We start from the raw sequence: 16,403 nt of genomic DNA, 5'->3' as shown, positions 1-16,403 counted from the left end.
TGGAGAGGGTTCAGACAAAACGCAGATGTCCCTCTCATGTGCTGGATGATGAATCACTGAGGACAGATGAGTGCTTGAGGAGCAACAGAAGTGCAGTGCTACTTCCTGTTCAGTTCTGGGGAACACTCTGATAACATACACACCTGAGCTTCAAACTAAATAAATGACTGAAACAGAAATAACAGAGACACCTGCTTTCTAGCAGCTGGAACTGCGGTACCACACATTCCTACCACACTATACAGTATCAGTAATAAATACAAAACTAGAGCCAAATGAAAACATAAATGAGACATTAATAATGAGTATAGTGAATAATGAAATAATCATACTGCTTGAGACTTGGACAAAATTGACCTGTCTATAAAAAATCCAGGACATCTGAAAAACACTGACTTCCTGCTTTCTGTTGCTCTGCTCTTACAATTGCATAGGAGCATCAGAGTTAAGTGGGTGTATTTTGGAAACTTGTCAAATCACACTTTTTTTTCCCAACAGTCAGAATTTTTCTGAGAGGAGTGACAGGAGATGTTATCAGAAGCTGACAGTGATAGATTTGCTCTCTGGTGGGTCTGTCGGACAATATGCTTTAATCTACCTATTGTAGGTGGAGAGCAGATGGAGCGATAACAATAATCTTGACAGCACTCAATACCAATTTGTTCATTCTTTATGTATTTTTTTTTTTTTCTGTTTCTTATATGTAGTAATCGTAAGCAGTATTATTCATCATCCAGTTTTTTCATATTGACTATGCATTCCGTTAGTTTTTCAAATTGGTATGTTTCTCCAGGCTCTGAATAAATATAGAGCATAGAGAGAGTATCATCAGCATTACAGTGAAAACTAACACCATGTTTCCTTATGATATCTCCCAGGGGTAACATGTAAAGCGTGAAAAGTTACGGCCATAGTACTGAGCTTTGAGGTACTCCATACTGCATTTGTGATCGCAACACTGTTGATACTTGAGTTAAGCTCACTGATAAATATATTAAGGCTCCTGAAATATTAAAGAGCATCCTAAATTATAAAAGAGAGGAAATAGATTCATCTTAAACATTTTTTTTTTCTTTTTTTTAAATAATGATTAACATGTCTTGATACAGCTAGTAGACACTATATGCATTAGATTTTTACCACCACATTACCTTCTTCGCTGGAATGAGCCCTGTCTGTTGTCATCTTTGTTCGGTGACGCACATGGGCACAGTTTGTCTATGTTTCCAGGCTTGTGACCTTGTATGAAGTCAAAAAGTTAGTTTTAGGTCTTTGTAATTTTACTTTTAATTTACTTTTACTTTGTAATTTATATTTTAATCATTGCAGAGCCTTGGACCTTTATCTGTGGTGACACTGTGGCATTTGCATGAATAGGGCCTTTTTGCGGAGTAGATTAATATGACACAGATCATTGCCTACTGAACCTGTCATCACAGTATTCTTATTAGTCATGCCGGTAAATGCCACATTGTATCTGTCACCAAAATCATCACAAATGGTCGAACTAGTCAAACCGCTACAGCTGAGATGAATAGGAATGTTAACAGATAGCTCCAGGTATTATGCTTTTTTTGTTTACGTGCAGAAATCTGTCCTGTCCTGTGTTTCCCCAGCAGACAGCTGTGAGAGTGTGCACACTGTGCCAGAAAACAGCAGAAACAGAGATTTATAGCGCGTTTTCAGCTCTTTGGAGCTGCCAGCTGACTGTGAAAAACCTGAGCCATTGTTCAGCGCGTCAGTCTTAGAAGAAGGCATTTAGGAGAGATTCCATGCGTACGTGCACTTTTACATACATTAGCCTTTTATCATCTTTATTCCATTTATTCCATTGTACATCTCAGCAGTATTCTGGAATATTTAAGTTTTTTTTTTTTTTTTTTTTTGCTGCATAGGCCGTGAAATCACTTGTCCTTGAAAAAGGCTTTTTGGAGGTAATGTAAAGCTCAGCTAATAAAAGAGGGTTGTTAAAAGTGCATTTAATTTCCTCTAGTCTTTCATAAATACAGATGGGAGTGTTTTTTGCAGGGATAACACATGGACTGAATTTAAATTAAATTCCCTTGTCGTCTATTAATTTGTTTCTTTTTTGTGTGTGTAACGTTGATTCAGAACTGAAAGATACTTATACATATTTATATAAAAACTAAATCAAATAATAGTTATGCTTAAGTTGATTTGTACATTATAACAGTATATTGCACAGTATGAATTAGGGTTACTAATTAATTTTGTCCTTAGAGTGGGACTATTATAGGACAGCTTTCTTAATGAGTTTAATATTTGCCATAATCTATAGCTATTCTTTTAAGTAGTTATCTAAAGTTATCTAAAAATCTAAAAATAGACGGAAACGAGCATCTGTCAAGAAATATCTGCCGATAAATGTTTAGCCTATTTCACAAAAGCAAGAACACTAAATATCTTACGAGGCAGGATCCATCACCTTATCGAGAATGTTTGCTTTTTTACAGTACAAAAGGTCAATAAGCAAGAACTTAGTATTTAGAAACTTACATTATACACTCAAAATTGCTTGAAATATTCAGAAGCAACAGAATGATAAATGTCGTGTCACGAGTTTAATGCAAAAACAAACCTGCGTTACCATAGCAACCCGGGATTATCAGAGATTTATGCATTAATATTTTATTTTCAATTAAGAAATTATTATTTATTTATTAAAGAAAATATTTCATTATTGAATTATTATATTAACCACATGCCTTGGCTACCGGACTTTATTACGTGTGATAGTCTGCATTCAAATTAAGTTTATCATGAATAAATGTTACATAAAGTGCATAATATTATATTATATTATATTATATGCTAGTATAACGATACAACTGGCAGAAAAAGTGTACCATTGTAGTACCATGGCTTCTGCAGAGTTTGCACGTGTACTTGAGTTTCACTGAATCACATAGGCCTACACTGTGACGGTCACGGAAAGACCGCACATTCAACATGGACTTTAATACACACACATACTCACAAACACACACAGAGACTGTTTAGTGATAAGAGTTTATTGTAATTATTGATCAGAGTGAATGGAATACCTGTAAATGATGTGTATTGTTCCCGTGTAGCATTTGTCCCATGATTTTTAGAGTCCCGGTAGGAAACAATGGCAGGAATTATTGGTTCCGCTTAGGGTGGGAATCTACCATGTATTAATTGAGCGTGGGGGTTTCAGGGGCAACGCGGCCGAGTTGTTGCTTTTATTTCCTGTTTAATGTGAATGATTTAATAACATCAAAGTAGATTTATTAATTATAACATCATGCCAATATGTTTCTTTTAGACGCTGTATATTTAGGTGAACATGTGTAAAGTGTTGTATGTGAGTTTGTCCCTCCCCATGGGGTAATGGTGCTGGCCACCAGTATAAATGTGAATGACTTTGTAATGGAAGGTAGTCTGTGTTTGTTGCTGCAGTGGAGAGTGTGGCCTGAGGGTTCTAGGTATTGTGGGTATTTTGTTTAGTTATTTTGAAATTGACCTTGTTGTTAAGGAAGTTATTTTTGGAAACTTTATTTTGCATTTGAAATTAATTTGGATTTTTCTTTTTGGTTAAGACTTTGTTCCTTCTATTTTCTTGTCATGTTTAATTATATTATTGGGCTTGGATGATTGCCCTTTTGTAAGTTTAAATAAATATTTGTTTACATTTCAAAGTTGTGTATTCATACTGCCTCTGTTTAATTTGGCTACAAAATTTGTGGTGCCTATTATTAGGCTGACCATTACATACACATTCAGCTCACGTTCTTGGATTCATTTTTGACTGATACAGCAATGCTTATAAACATAAATGACATTATCTGTCTGTCACGTCAAAATGTACATGTCAAAGTTTCTGGAATCTAGTAGACCTGTTTGGATTCCTTTCCAATTTCACAGGTCTGTTGCTTTGGATTTCAGACCATGAGAGAAAATAGAATACCTCATGAAGGTAAAATTGGATTTTAATTAAAACCTTTTCTTTCTTATATGTGGGGTTCAAATCTGTTGCTGCAGTCCAACAGCTCACAGTATATTTCTCTAGCACACAGATAAATCTACTGTCATAATAATTATTTAGCTGGCCCAGCGAACACCAGAATGAAATATCAGACCTGGTTTCGCAGTGCACAGTGTTCGTACCATAGCATGCAGATTTTTCTGGAAAAGCAAATTAAAACAAACACTAAACTGACATTGTTGTTTCATAACTCAGGCAGAAAATGGCTACTGCCTAATAATCTTTCATCATCTCCGCATGTGGACCACTATTTACTCACTGATCCTTTGTTTATCAACTTGTAAGTTATTTATAACTCACTGACTTCCAGTGAATCTGGATAATAATGGGGAACTAACAAAAAGTGAAGCTGATAATTTGTGCAACCACAGAAAACTTGTGAGATGAAATGTGTTGAAGAGCATTTCTTCTTCTCTTTCTGCAGGAATAGCTTTGGAGTATTTGAAGCTGAAGTGTAAATAACCCCTCTGAGTTTGCATGGTGTGTGTGTTCATCATGAAGGTCATCAAAGAGATAGGGTTTGTTTTACAGTGTAAAGATGTGTGGGATTTTTTTGTGAGAGTTCAAGGGGCAGAACCTGCAGATGGGGAAGTGAATCTGTGTGGTTTCAGAGAACACCTGCAGAATCATCAACTGAGACTGAGCAAAATACCACGTGTATTGCTTTGTTTGTTTTCTTCTTTTCTGCCTTTCTGTCGTTATTTTGTTGTATTTTTTGTTTGTTTTCTTTTTCGTCTGTTTGATTCTTTCATTTGTTCTTTTGTTTGTTTGCTTGTTTGTTCAGTCCTTTGATTCTTTAATTTGTTCTTTTGTTTGTTTGCTTGTTTGTTCAGTCCTTTGATTCTTTAATTTGTTCTTTTGTTTGTTTGCTTGTTTGTTCAGTCCTCCATTGACTGTTCTTTCAATAGGTCCTTAAGTCTTTCCTTCAGCTGTTCCTTTCTTTCTTTCTTTCTGTCTTTCTGCTTGTGCTCACATTTGATTATTTGCTTGTTTGTTCAGTGCTCAATTGACTCATTTGATTATTTATTTATTTATTCATTTCTTCACTCATTTGTTCAACTTGTTCATATGTTTGTAATTTGTATGATTGTTCAATCATCTATTCCTTTGTTAATTATTATATATTTTTTTACTTATTACTTTTTTTTTTCTCTGTTTTCTCTCTTCCTTTTTTTCTTTCTGTCCATCTTTATTTCTTGTTCACTTGTTCATTTGTTTGTCTGCTCGTTTGTTGAGGACTCATTTGACTGTTCATTCAGTAGTTCTTTCTTTCTTTCTTTCTTTCTTTCTTTCATTCTTTGTTTATTTTTATTTCTTACACTTTCTTCTGTTCTTTCTCAAATTTTTATTCTCATTTTCCTTTTTCTCTCTCTTTCCCTTTCTTCTCTCTTTTTCTTTTGTCTCTTTTTCATTTTTCTTTTTCACATTTTTTTGTTTGTTCTTTTTTGTCATACCTTTGTTCTTCTTTCGTTCATTCAGTTGTTCAGTTTGTTCATTCAGTCGGTATTTTTTTTTTTAGATCATTCTGTTTCTGTCTATCTTTCTTTCTTTCTGGCCTACTTAAATGAGAGCGTAATGAAGTGATGGTTGAATCTCCTGCGGCGAACTGTTTTTCTCAACTTGAGATTGACTTAATTACAGCACAACACTCCCTCACATGCACTGGCAGGACCATGTGACGTCCAAAACAGGGAAGATATGAGATTTACGAGAGCTGTAATATCATTCTCAAGATGAATGTCAAAGCCAGGGTCAAAAAGCCACTGCAACCACAGGACTCTGGGTCAGTGCTGCACAGACATAGTTGAAGTTAATGCCATTGCAGATTTATTATTCCCTCTTCCAACAAAGAAAAATAAAACAACAACAACTAAAACAGGCAAGTTAGGATATCATAGAACACTTTATAATAATAAAGAATACAATGCTTAACAGATTAATATCTGATTCATGTTTCAGTTCAACTAATTTTGAATTCTTCGTTGAAATAATATTTGTTAATACTATTATGATCAATGAATATTATTTCCAAAACATTACTCTTTGACGTTCCTCTGTTTTTCCACATGTAGTCTCATTCTCTTCGGGTCTCGCCTGACGTGAACCCGTGTAGAATTACAGCAGCAGTTAATCAGTGTTTTAATTGGGCGGCTCTTGTCAGGGGGTCCGAGGGTGACTGAGAGGAATCAGGGGGCTTTTGTCTGAAGGTCTTGGCTGCTCTGCTGTGCTGTTTATTTACGCTCTTGCTGCTGTCTGTATGTCTTCGCAGCGGAGAACCAGTCATGTCCTCTTGTTTACCACCAACTGTTCAGACGTTATTCTTTGACTTGATCGCTGGTAATTTGCATGCCAATTTATTTCACATTTAGCTTCGACTCCCTGCCAGGACAGTCCTAATGTAGCGAGAATCACAAACAGGCCCAGTTTGACTAATGTATGTGATTTCAGTTGCCAACAAACTAATTTTACTAGCTATTTTAACTTCTACTAGACAATAAGTACTTGAATTTGATGTGTGTACTTTGTTGTGATATTCCTCCTAGAGAAAAGAAAAAAAAAAAATGCATAAACCAGCATAACCTGGTTTGGTTTTAGAAGGTTTTGGGCCACTTTTTAACAGTTTTCAAGACTTAAGAAAGTTTTTTTTTTCAAGAAAGTTAAGACTTTCGTGTTCAAGCTGTTTTAGTTCCTCAAATATTGACTTCTTTTCTTTTTTTTATACAGAAACTTATGTTCAAAATGCAGTCATAATCCATTAAAATCAGCTTTAAAACTGACTAAGAATGACGGAATTCAAATTCTGCCAATGATGATGTCATATGTTTACGTGCTGCATCGTGATTGGTTATCAAAGTCCTCAAGGTTACATTAAACTGTAAAAAAGAAATCCATAGAAAATATATAAAGTCCTGAAAAATTCAGTATGTTTTCTGTAGATTTTGCAGACATCTGTCAACTCTAAAACAAAATGTAACGTGAAATTCAAAATATAAAACAACCATGAGAAATTAGTACTGAACATTTCTTCATATTAACAAAACACATTATATAGACTTTTCTTAGAGTTTATTCATGTAAGCTAAACAATAATTAGTCATTTTTATATATATATGTGTGTGTGTGTGTGTGTGTTAAACTTTTCAACTTCAAGTTTCTATAGTTTTAGTTTTACATTATCATTTTGGTCATGGAATTACTTTCTGACACATTAACATCAAATGTTACTTAATAAAACGTACCATACAAATAAATGTTGTCTCAGCACATTAGGGGGCTTATTATATATGATATGGTGTTTTGTTTGTTTTTTTCATCTCACAACGTGTTCATTCTTAGCCCGTCATGCCTCTTAGGTGTAACTTAAGTCTTTGGCGTGGGCAAGTGAGAGAAAGAGAGAGTGTTATACATGTATTTCTGCTGTGTTATCATTATCTAATGTCACTCAGACCCCTCCATGCATATCTTGCATGCTTTATGAAATGTGATACTCATAGGCTCGTCAACTCAGACTGTGCATATATAATCATAGACAAGGTGAAAGGTCACCCAGCATACCTAGGAAGCAGGACATAGCTGAAATGTCACTCATTTTTGAGAATGTTTGGGCAGAGATATGGAAAAATAGGAAGTATATAATTAATTTATGGATTTTTTAGCCAGTTAAAAGAATTGAAAATATTTACCAACATAACTCACATAACAATATACTTACATAAGTTATTCGTAGGGCTAAGTATTCTTCAATATTTACCAACATAATACAGCTTATACATATGTATATGTTATATATCAGTATTTGAGAAGGTAAAGTTTTAATCTGAACAAAGAAAAAAAAACTTATTTGAATCTTCAGAAAGTCTTCCCAATTTTCTCCCAGTTCTTTAAAAAGGCCTATTTTCTGACTGTTAAAATACTTGTCATTCTCTTTCTCATATAAAAATATGTAAAATATGCTGGCAGTGCAGTCATACTCCATTACAAACAAGGTTTTTTGCTACAGATTTAACATTCAGTCTGAAACATCCTTGAACCTTTGCATTGGACCACTTCTAAAAAATGATTAAAGAAAGAACAAAAAGTAATATTTGTATGGCTGAAAGCACACCTTTACAATATTTTCATTATTTTTCGGAGGATGTGTGATATATTTTATTTGTGCATCTGTCACATTGTACAGGCCTCATGCAGTGAGGTTTTCGCTTTCCTTTCACGGGGCAGGAAGAGCATGTAGTTACGGCTCAGGGTCACTGCCTTTGACCTCCAATTGTAACATCACAATGGCAACAGCAGATGACATGCAGCTCAATTAACCCTCAGCGGTTGCTGTTAACACAGTGTAGGATTTGATTTTGAGTTAAGAAAATAATTATATTTTTTATTTTATTAACCATATTGGCAGGCTTCTTGATCATTAAATTTTTAGACACGCTTTAAATGCCCTCTGATCCAGCACAGCCAAAACAGTGGGCTCATTTTCCATCTGTTCTGCCACTGTAAAACTGTAAAAGCCAAGTGTGAAATACATATTTCACAGATGGCATCAGGAGAAACAATCAGAGCCACATCTAACACGTTCTATAGCCAAGAATCTGATTCTGCTGTCACATATTTACAGCAGTGTGCTTATAAAATACAGACTGGATCCAAAAATGACTAGCACTCAAAAATGAACGTCCACTCTATCCCAGTGGTGGGTGAATTGAGAACTATTACAGAACACAAATATATTGTTTTAGGGGGTTAAGAACTGAGGGCTTTGCACGGACCATTGCCATTTATAATTTAGCCTTAAACTTGATCTTAAAAGTTGATCTTTTTTTATTATTATTATTTTGTTGTTGTGTCAATTCTGAATTTGTGTGTTTTCAGTTCAGTTTGTCATAGATTTTAATAGCAAATAAAAGTTTGAAAAGAAATTCACCTTTGGTGTTCCTCTAAAGGAAAAAAAAATCATACAGGTTAAGAATGACATGAAAGTGAATAAATACTAGCAGAATTTGTACTTTTGAGTGAAGTACTACAGATTCCATTGTGCTTTTCATGCAAAGCAGTTACATCCTGCATGCCACTTTTTGCGTGGAAAAATGATTTCAAGATTAGAAAGACGAATGAAAGGACATGACTCATATGTGTTTATTTAACAACTTGTACCTTGATAGGAAATAAAACCACAGAACTATTTCCATGTGCAGGCGACAGAAAGGTTTGCATGTTTGCATTAAACACACACACACATGCAAATGCATCTTCATTCTAAACGGCACTCTAACAAAGCCTCTTACTTCCATATAGAAATGTGATTAGCATTATGTATTCAAAACATGAGGCTTTTCACTGCTAAAGTTCATTGGGGAATTTTCGCTGTGAGTCTCTAGTCTGTTCAAATGTTCAAAACAGATTTGCTTTGGAAAAACTGAACAATCCATTTAAATGATTCAGGCGAGTACGATCCAGAAACGATAAAGATGATATTTCATTCTTGATATTTTCAATGGCTTTGTTTGATGAGAAAAAGATGACCTTCTGGATATTTCACAGCTGTCCCGGAGAATGTTTCTGGAGTGCGGGATGGTCTTTGGTCACATTATTGTCCGTTCCAAGCAGATGGAAAGTAGAAGAACTGCTATGAAGGACCCCAAAGAGAATCAGAATGAACATCAGACAAACAAATTCCAGAAATCTAAATCTGTCCTGCAACAAGAGAAAGAGCAAGAACTGTGATAAGGAAGAAGACAGAACAAGGACGTCTATTGTCCTGACTGTGCAGACTGGCCCGAGTCCAGGTGTGTGTGGCGTGAAGGAGCTGACCGTTACCGTTACTCCTGTCTCCTCTAAATAAAGCTACATGCTACTGGGCTCCAGACTTATAATGACCTCGGAATCACTGGCTCCTAAAATTAAACACGTAAGAGCCAGATGACTTTAAATGACAAGTTACAGAACTGTCCATAACGTTTTACTTCCAATTTGATGCTGTCGTTGTAGAGATCCTGGTTGTGTTTGTGGCATATAAATGTAAAAATAAGAATTTTCAAGTATCTATCTATCTATCTATCTATCTATCTATCTATCTATCTATCTATCTATCTATCTATCTATCTATCTATCTATCTATCTATCTCTGTTGTTTATTATGATTCCAGCGTTTATCACAAATGACATTTCCCTTAAAATTAATTCAGCATTGGCTACAATTGGGCCTCACTATGCCATACAACTATAAATTATATTTTGTTAAATATTTGACTGCTTTTTAGAAAGCTACTTATTACAGAAAACTATTTTGTGAATAAATATATTTTACTTAAAATCATTGTAATTTATTATTTATCATATTTTGTCCCCCTTTTATTATTTATTTTTTTATTTTTTTATTTTTGTGGACTATTCAAAATAAGGCCATCACGATCATTTACCGGGAATTTTATTTTTATTTATGTAAATAAAGCTCCTATACTTACTTAATCTCAATAATAGATCAAATATGTCTGAAAACATAAATATGACATTCTCGTCTTGAGCTTGAATTCCTCCCATTGAATTTTTCAGCCAATGATATGATATTCGGTATCTGGTTCTCAGCAGATGATACAGGGTCATACAGGGTTTGTAGGACTTCTTGTTGGTCAGACTGACTCTATGCGGGTTGAATTTTGTGGAGAGCTTGTGTAGGTTTGACATGTAGACTTTTACCAGTGAGACATACAGCATAGCAAAGGCTTCTGGGAAGTGCATCATATGATCCTTCTGTTTTGTAAATATAGCAGATGACGTGATGTTATAATCTCTGTGCTGGTACTGAAAGGTAGATCAAATGAAAATTCTGTCATTACTTACTCAGAAAAAAATATATAATAATAATAACAATAACAATGATTAAAAGCTTCTGAGAATAATACCGCAGTTAATGCATAAAATTAAGCTCTTCCATCCAACACAAAAGCCTGAAGTTGTTATTGGAGCCGACAGAGGAAGGTATAAATGAGATCCCCCTCCAGCGTGTTCTGAAAGGCTTGTTTGTTTGCTGCGAGGCTGTTTGAGTAGTTGTTCTGCCGGAGAGCGTCCTATTCATATGGATGGCATCATTATCTGCCTCTCCAGATGGAGCGAGAGCACCGTGACGTAGATGTTTGGTTTTGTATGTGGGCTTCATGCTGAAACATGTGCAGAGGATGTGGAATCAGAGTCGTGCATGCGGTCTCCCCTCCAGGCAAACATTCTTTTTTCTGTCGGGATATTTGGAGGGTGTATGTACACACGCAAAAGGGCATTAAATCAGACGCTTATAAATCAACACTGAAATAGATTTTAATTATACGTTGGTTTTAGCACTGATTGGATGGAACATATTTCATTTTAAAAATGCAGTGTTGAAGCAGTGTTAAATCCAACACACTTTCATGGCAGTTCGTAATGGTTTGACATTTTGGTGAATTGATAGTGAGCTTGTATGAATTTTGCCCCATTGAGGGTTATGATTAGAGGTTGAACTCTTTGAACTCTTAGAGGTTGAAAAAATTGAAGAAGAGGATGACATTTTTGTCTTTTAATGCATTTACAAAGAACATCACTGGAAAAGGGGGATTTACTTATTTATTTGCTTGCTTATTTTTGTTGTTGTTGTTGTTGTTGTTATTTATCTATCGTCTATCTGTCTGGCTGTATATTCATTAATTCATTCATTCTTGACATCTCTAATTATTTTATTAAATGATTGCGATTTTTGCCAGTGCAAAGTATTTTCAGTATCATACAGTATTCAGTATTTAACTGTTGCCCTTCAGGAACTCGAGCTGAGTTGAAACGATATGGGAATGCTCTTTCAGCGTGACCACGCTCTGAATCACGTGTGTAACAGGGACCTTTAAAGCACGTGCGGAGGATACAGCGGCAGCTTCTGTCATTCAGTGAAGCGCTCTGTGTGTGTCAGTTCTATTTATTGTTGTCTGTCCCAGTAAAAGCAAAAGCCATGTCTAAGGTGAAAAACAAGCATAAGGGCGAGAGCAGTAGTATTTCCTCCCTGCCCAGGCTACGTGACGGGTGGGGATACACAGTTTATGTGTTGTTTGTTTGGGAGTGGAGCTTGCATAGTCAGCTCTCGGGGAGACTGATTTTGCTTCTGCCCACAGCAAACGCTCCGCTCCCACTGGGCACGCATGCTTGCTTACTTTCTCCCACCCAGAGTTTGGAACTGGAGGAAACTGTACGAGGAAACTGTACTCCTTGAAGTGAACCTTCACTTCTTAAAGCGGCAACCACCAGCTCGGTCCAGTTAACTGCCCAGTTGGTTCAGTGCTGGAGTTGTTGCATGGTTCTCCGCAGGGTTATTCAACTCCACCAGCTCTAGCTGCTAACCATGCCCGTCTCAGTGGTCAGTCTTTCAGGAGAGACCCACTAGTTACATGTTTCCTCCACGGTGCACTGACGCTTAGGTCTCCGGCCAGGTGGAGTTTATGCTAATTTGTGGACTGGGATGCTATCCCATAGCCTTGAGTCCTCTGGTCTCCCTTCTCCTTTGGGAGACAAGGCTTACCCCTCCAGAAGTTGGCCTTCAGGTCGCTGCGGGATGTCCACTCGGTTACTTTGTCTTTGTCAGGTTCTATTCCTGCATTTTGCATCTCTCCTGGCTCCTTTTCTCTCGCCTTAGCTGTGCTCTCCCACACTTAGCAGGGATTTGCAAGTCTGGTGGCATGGGCATACTCATTCGACTCAGCTCGAGTTGCCGAAGGGGAACGTCTCTAGGTTACGCATGTAACCATGGTTTGACGCAGCCTCTTGTTCTCTTTTGGGGAACCATGGTTACATGCGTAACCTAGAGACGTTTCTACTTTTATTAAATTCAGTGTTTATTTTAAAATGCATGGTAATTTATTTTTTTTCATTGGCACACTGTTTTTATTTATTTATTGTTTGTGTGTTTGTTTGTTTGTTAAAGTAGAACATGTTTAATTTATATTGATACAGCCGATCAGTTGCCAACTGCCAACTGATTTGTTTATATCATAATCCATTATATTATATTATATTATATTATATTATATTATATTATATTATATTATATTATATTATATTATATTATATTATATTATATTATATTATGCAGTTTTTGCAAATGCTGATTGGTCATTCTCAGCATTCTGCAGTCAAATATTTTTCCATGATAATAGTAAACTGTATAATTGGCAACTGTTTTGCTACAGGCTAAATTTGCGTTTCTCATGGTGTGAAATTATAAGGCACATCAAAGGACTACACAAGGTCAAGAAAGGTTGTAGAAAATCAAGTTTAGCAGTGAAAAGTCCCACTGAGCAAAGAGAGACGGTGTTTTCTATCTCTCGTGTCTAATAAGCTCTTGCAGATCTTTTGAACAGTGGGAGTCGGTGAATAATGAAAAGTTTTCAGTTTATTTTAAAACCTGCTGCTTTCTGAAACAATCCATTGTTTTTTTTTTTTTGTTTTTTTTTTTTCATAAAACTTCCTGAACTCCCACTTACAGTTTCTCACAACTCTTTACATGCCGTAAAACTACATCTGACAGCTGCATTATCATTTAATCTGTCCTAGAATATTTTTAGACCTTTTTTTTATTTTCTGATTTGATGGCTGTTGTCTTCGAAAAGATGACGCTGATGCCCCCAAGTGGCCGTTTAGCCATTTACAGCAATAATGTCTCAATGAGTTATCACTGCAGATGTTATGCTGGCTTTTAAATATTCATTGAGTCGTTATTGTGCTTGTCATACACTCATTTTCATTCAGTTGCATCTAGTTCTTTTGTCAGATCAATAATTATGCATATACACGGTGAGAATAAAATGAACTGAGGAAAAATGAGTTAATGGCCCTGAAGGAATCAATACAGCAATGATCGTTATGACTCATTGTACATTACATATATTCTGAAAGAATCTGAATTATGGATTTGTTTTGCTCTTTGTCATACACTGTTATTGCTTTATTCATCCTAAAAGGATGCGTTTGGTTGTTTGAAAACTTTACAGCAGGTCTTCTCATGGGTCCCAGGAATGATTACAGTGTAATTGACACAGACTTTCGTCGGACAGAATTTATAGTTTATTATTTCTCTGAGAGCCAAGGTAATAAAATCTCCAAATATGATTAGATTTTTGACAGGATTCCCAGGGCGCCTGATGAATAAATAGCAAGTTTACAGTAACACAGTGCCATTATTTTCTTCAGTTGTATTTATGCTTGGCTTGTTGGATTGGTGTCGGACAACTCTTGTTAATGTTTGATTGAAGGATGAAGACAAAATGGTCTGATGATAAATTTGTCTGGATTAGATGGTAGTCGGTTTTTAAATCCCACTCCCATTGGAATAAATGTGAATCGTATTAGCATGTATTCTATTTCTCTTTGCTCTAAAAATGTTTTTTAACAAGCGTTTCTTTTCAGATAAACTTTTCTTATGTTGTTTTAATGACATTTCATCATTTAATAACATTTTCAAGCATCTTTGACTCAGCAGGATCCAGAACAAAGGTGATTCAATAGCTTTAAAGGAACAGTCCAACCAAAATGCTCACCAATGGATCCTCTGCAGTGAATGGGTGCCGTCAGAATGAGAGTGCAAACATCATCACAATAATCCACAAGTAATCCATACAACTCCAATCCATTAATATACACCTTGTTAAAAATGGAAAGATACATTTGTGTAAGAAAGATATCCATCATTAAGGTGTTTTTATCAGCTGTTTGGACTTTCATTGTGACGGTACCCATTAACTGCAGAGGATCCATTGGTGAATGTATTTTAACCAAGTCTTTTTCAATAAACAAACAAACCCATCTTCATCTTGGATGGCCTGAGGATGAGTGCATTTTCAGCAAATTTCCATTTTTGGATAATCTTTGGTATAACATTTCTGATTGACCCACTATTGTCTTCCCTGTCAATATTAGTGTTTTTGAATATTTGTTTATGCAATGTGCATTAAACGATTTGTCAGACTGAATTTAGATTGATCAAGGACATGTATTTTAAGAGACATGGTATAGCACTGTGGAAACCATGGCAACTGCACAAGTCAGTCCAAAACTCAGTCAGCGGAAACTGCCGCCTTCATCCTCATTTGCACCTCAGTTATTTTATATTAAAAATAGCTTTACGTTGCAGTATATTGAGTGTTCTATCACTGAGTGAAGTGCACCTTGTTTTTCATATTCCAACCAAAAGGTTAGAAAAAAAATGACCCTAACTCCAGAAAATGAGACACATCGATCATCATAATATCAACCTAAGTTGATATTTTATGAGAAATTATCAACTTAAAAACTGATGCTGTACGTTTGTCCTCATACACAGCTTTCTCAGTCTGATCAGATAGAAGATATGAAAGTACAAACCTAAAAGTCTGCGTAAAATTGAAAATGGCTTGACTAGTGGAATAACTAGTAGCATGGCTTGACTAATGACTATTTAGCAGGACTAGCAACTGGAAACACTAATGTTTTAGTATATTAAGATTTATTCTATAGCTATTTTTAAAGTTTTTTTTTATGATTTTATTTGCTATGTTTGTTTAGGTTTATTTTATGTTTATTTATTTCTATAGCTTATACATCTTTTGATGCTATTCCATTTTTTTCTATTGTTCTAGCATGTTTGTTTAGGTTTGTTGTGTTTTGTTTAAGTTTGTGTTGTTCTGTCTTTTTTTAGACTTTTTGTTTAGGTTTATTGTGTTTTGTTTAAGGTTGTCTTGTTTTATCTTTTTTAGAATTTTTGTTTGGTTTTGTTTTGTTCTCTGTTGTTCTGTTTTAGCATGTTTGTTTAGGTTTGTTGTGTTTTGTTTAGGTTTGTGTTATTCTAATGTTTTGTTTTAGCATGTTTGTTTGGGTTTGTTGTGTTTTGTTTAGGTTTGTGTTATTCTAATGTTTTGTTTTAGCATGTTTGTTTGGGTTTGTTGTGTTTTGTTTAGGTTTGTGTTATTCTAATGTTTTGTTTTAGCATGTTTGTTTGGGTTTGTTGTGTTTTGTTTAGGTTTGTGTTCACTGTTGTTCTGTTTTAGCATGTTTGTTTAGGTTTGTGTTATTCTAATGTTTTGTTTTAGCATGTTTGTTTGGGTTAGTTGTGTTTTGTTTAGGTTTGTTGTGTTTTGTTTAGGTTTGTGTTACTCTGTTGTTCTGTTTTAGCATGTTTGTTTAGGTTTGTTGTGTTTTGTTTAGGTTTGTGTTATTCTAATGTTTTGTTTTAGCATGTTTGTTTGGGTTAATTGTGTTTTGTTTAGGTTTGTGTTGTTCCATTGTTTTATTTTAGTATGTTTGTTTGGGTTTATGTAGTATGTTTTCCATTCTGTTTTATTCCATAAAGAAAACTAATTTAATTTTTACATTCACCTATATGGAAGGT

The 16,403-nt window shown here is 35.2% G+C and overlaps 1 protein-coding gene across 1 annotated transcript in view; it reads left to right on the top strand.

Annotated features, from left to right (window-relative positions):
- The window catches only part of LOC127985611 (rho GTPase-activating protein 24), a 42,030-nt gene extending 35,897 nt beyond the window's left edge, over positions 1-6,133 (top strand). Inside the window, exon 4 of the mRNA XM_052587643.1 lies at positions 6,103-6,133. Within this exon, the coding sequence (XP_052443603.1) occupies positions 6,103-6,133 (31 nt within the window). The remainder of the gene's footprint in view (positions 1-6,102) is intronic.
- Positions 6,134-16,403: the final 10,270 nt, after the last annotated feature.

The sequence above is a fragment of the Carassius gibelio genome, chromosome B21 (assembly GCF_023724105.1).
Source record: "Carassius gibelio isolate Cgi1373 ecotype wild population from Czech Republic chromosome B21, carGib1.2-hapl.c, whole genome shotgun sequence".
Classification (NCBI taxonomy): Eukaryota; Metazoa; Chordata; class Actinopteri; order Cypriniformes; family Cyprinidae; genus Carassius; species Carassius gibelio.
Note: the sequence above shows the minus strand (reverse complement) of the source record. Positions and strands in the feature narration are given on the sequence as shown.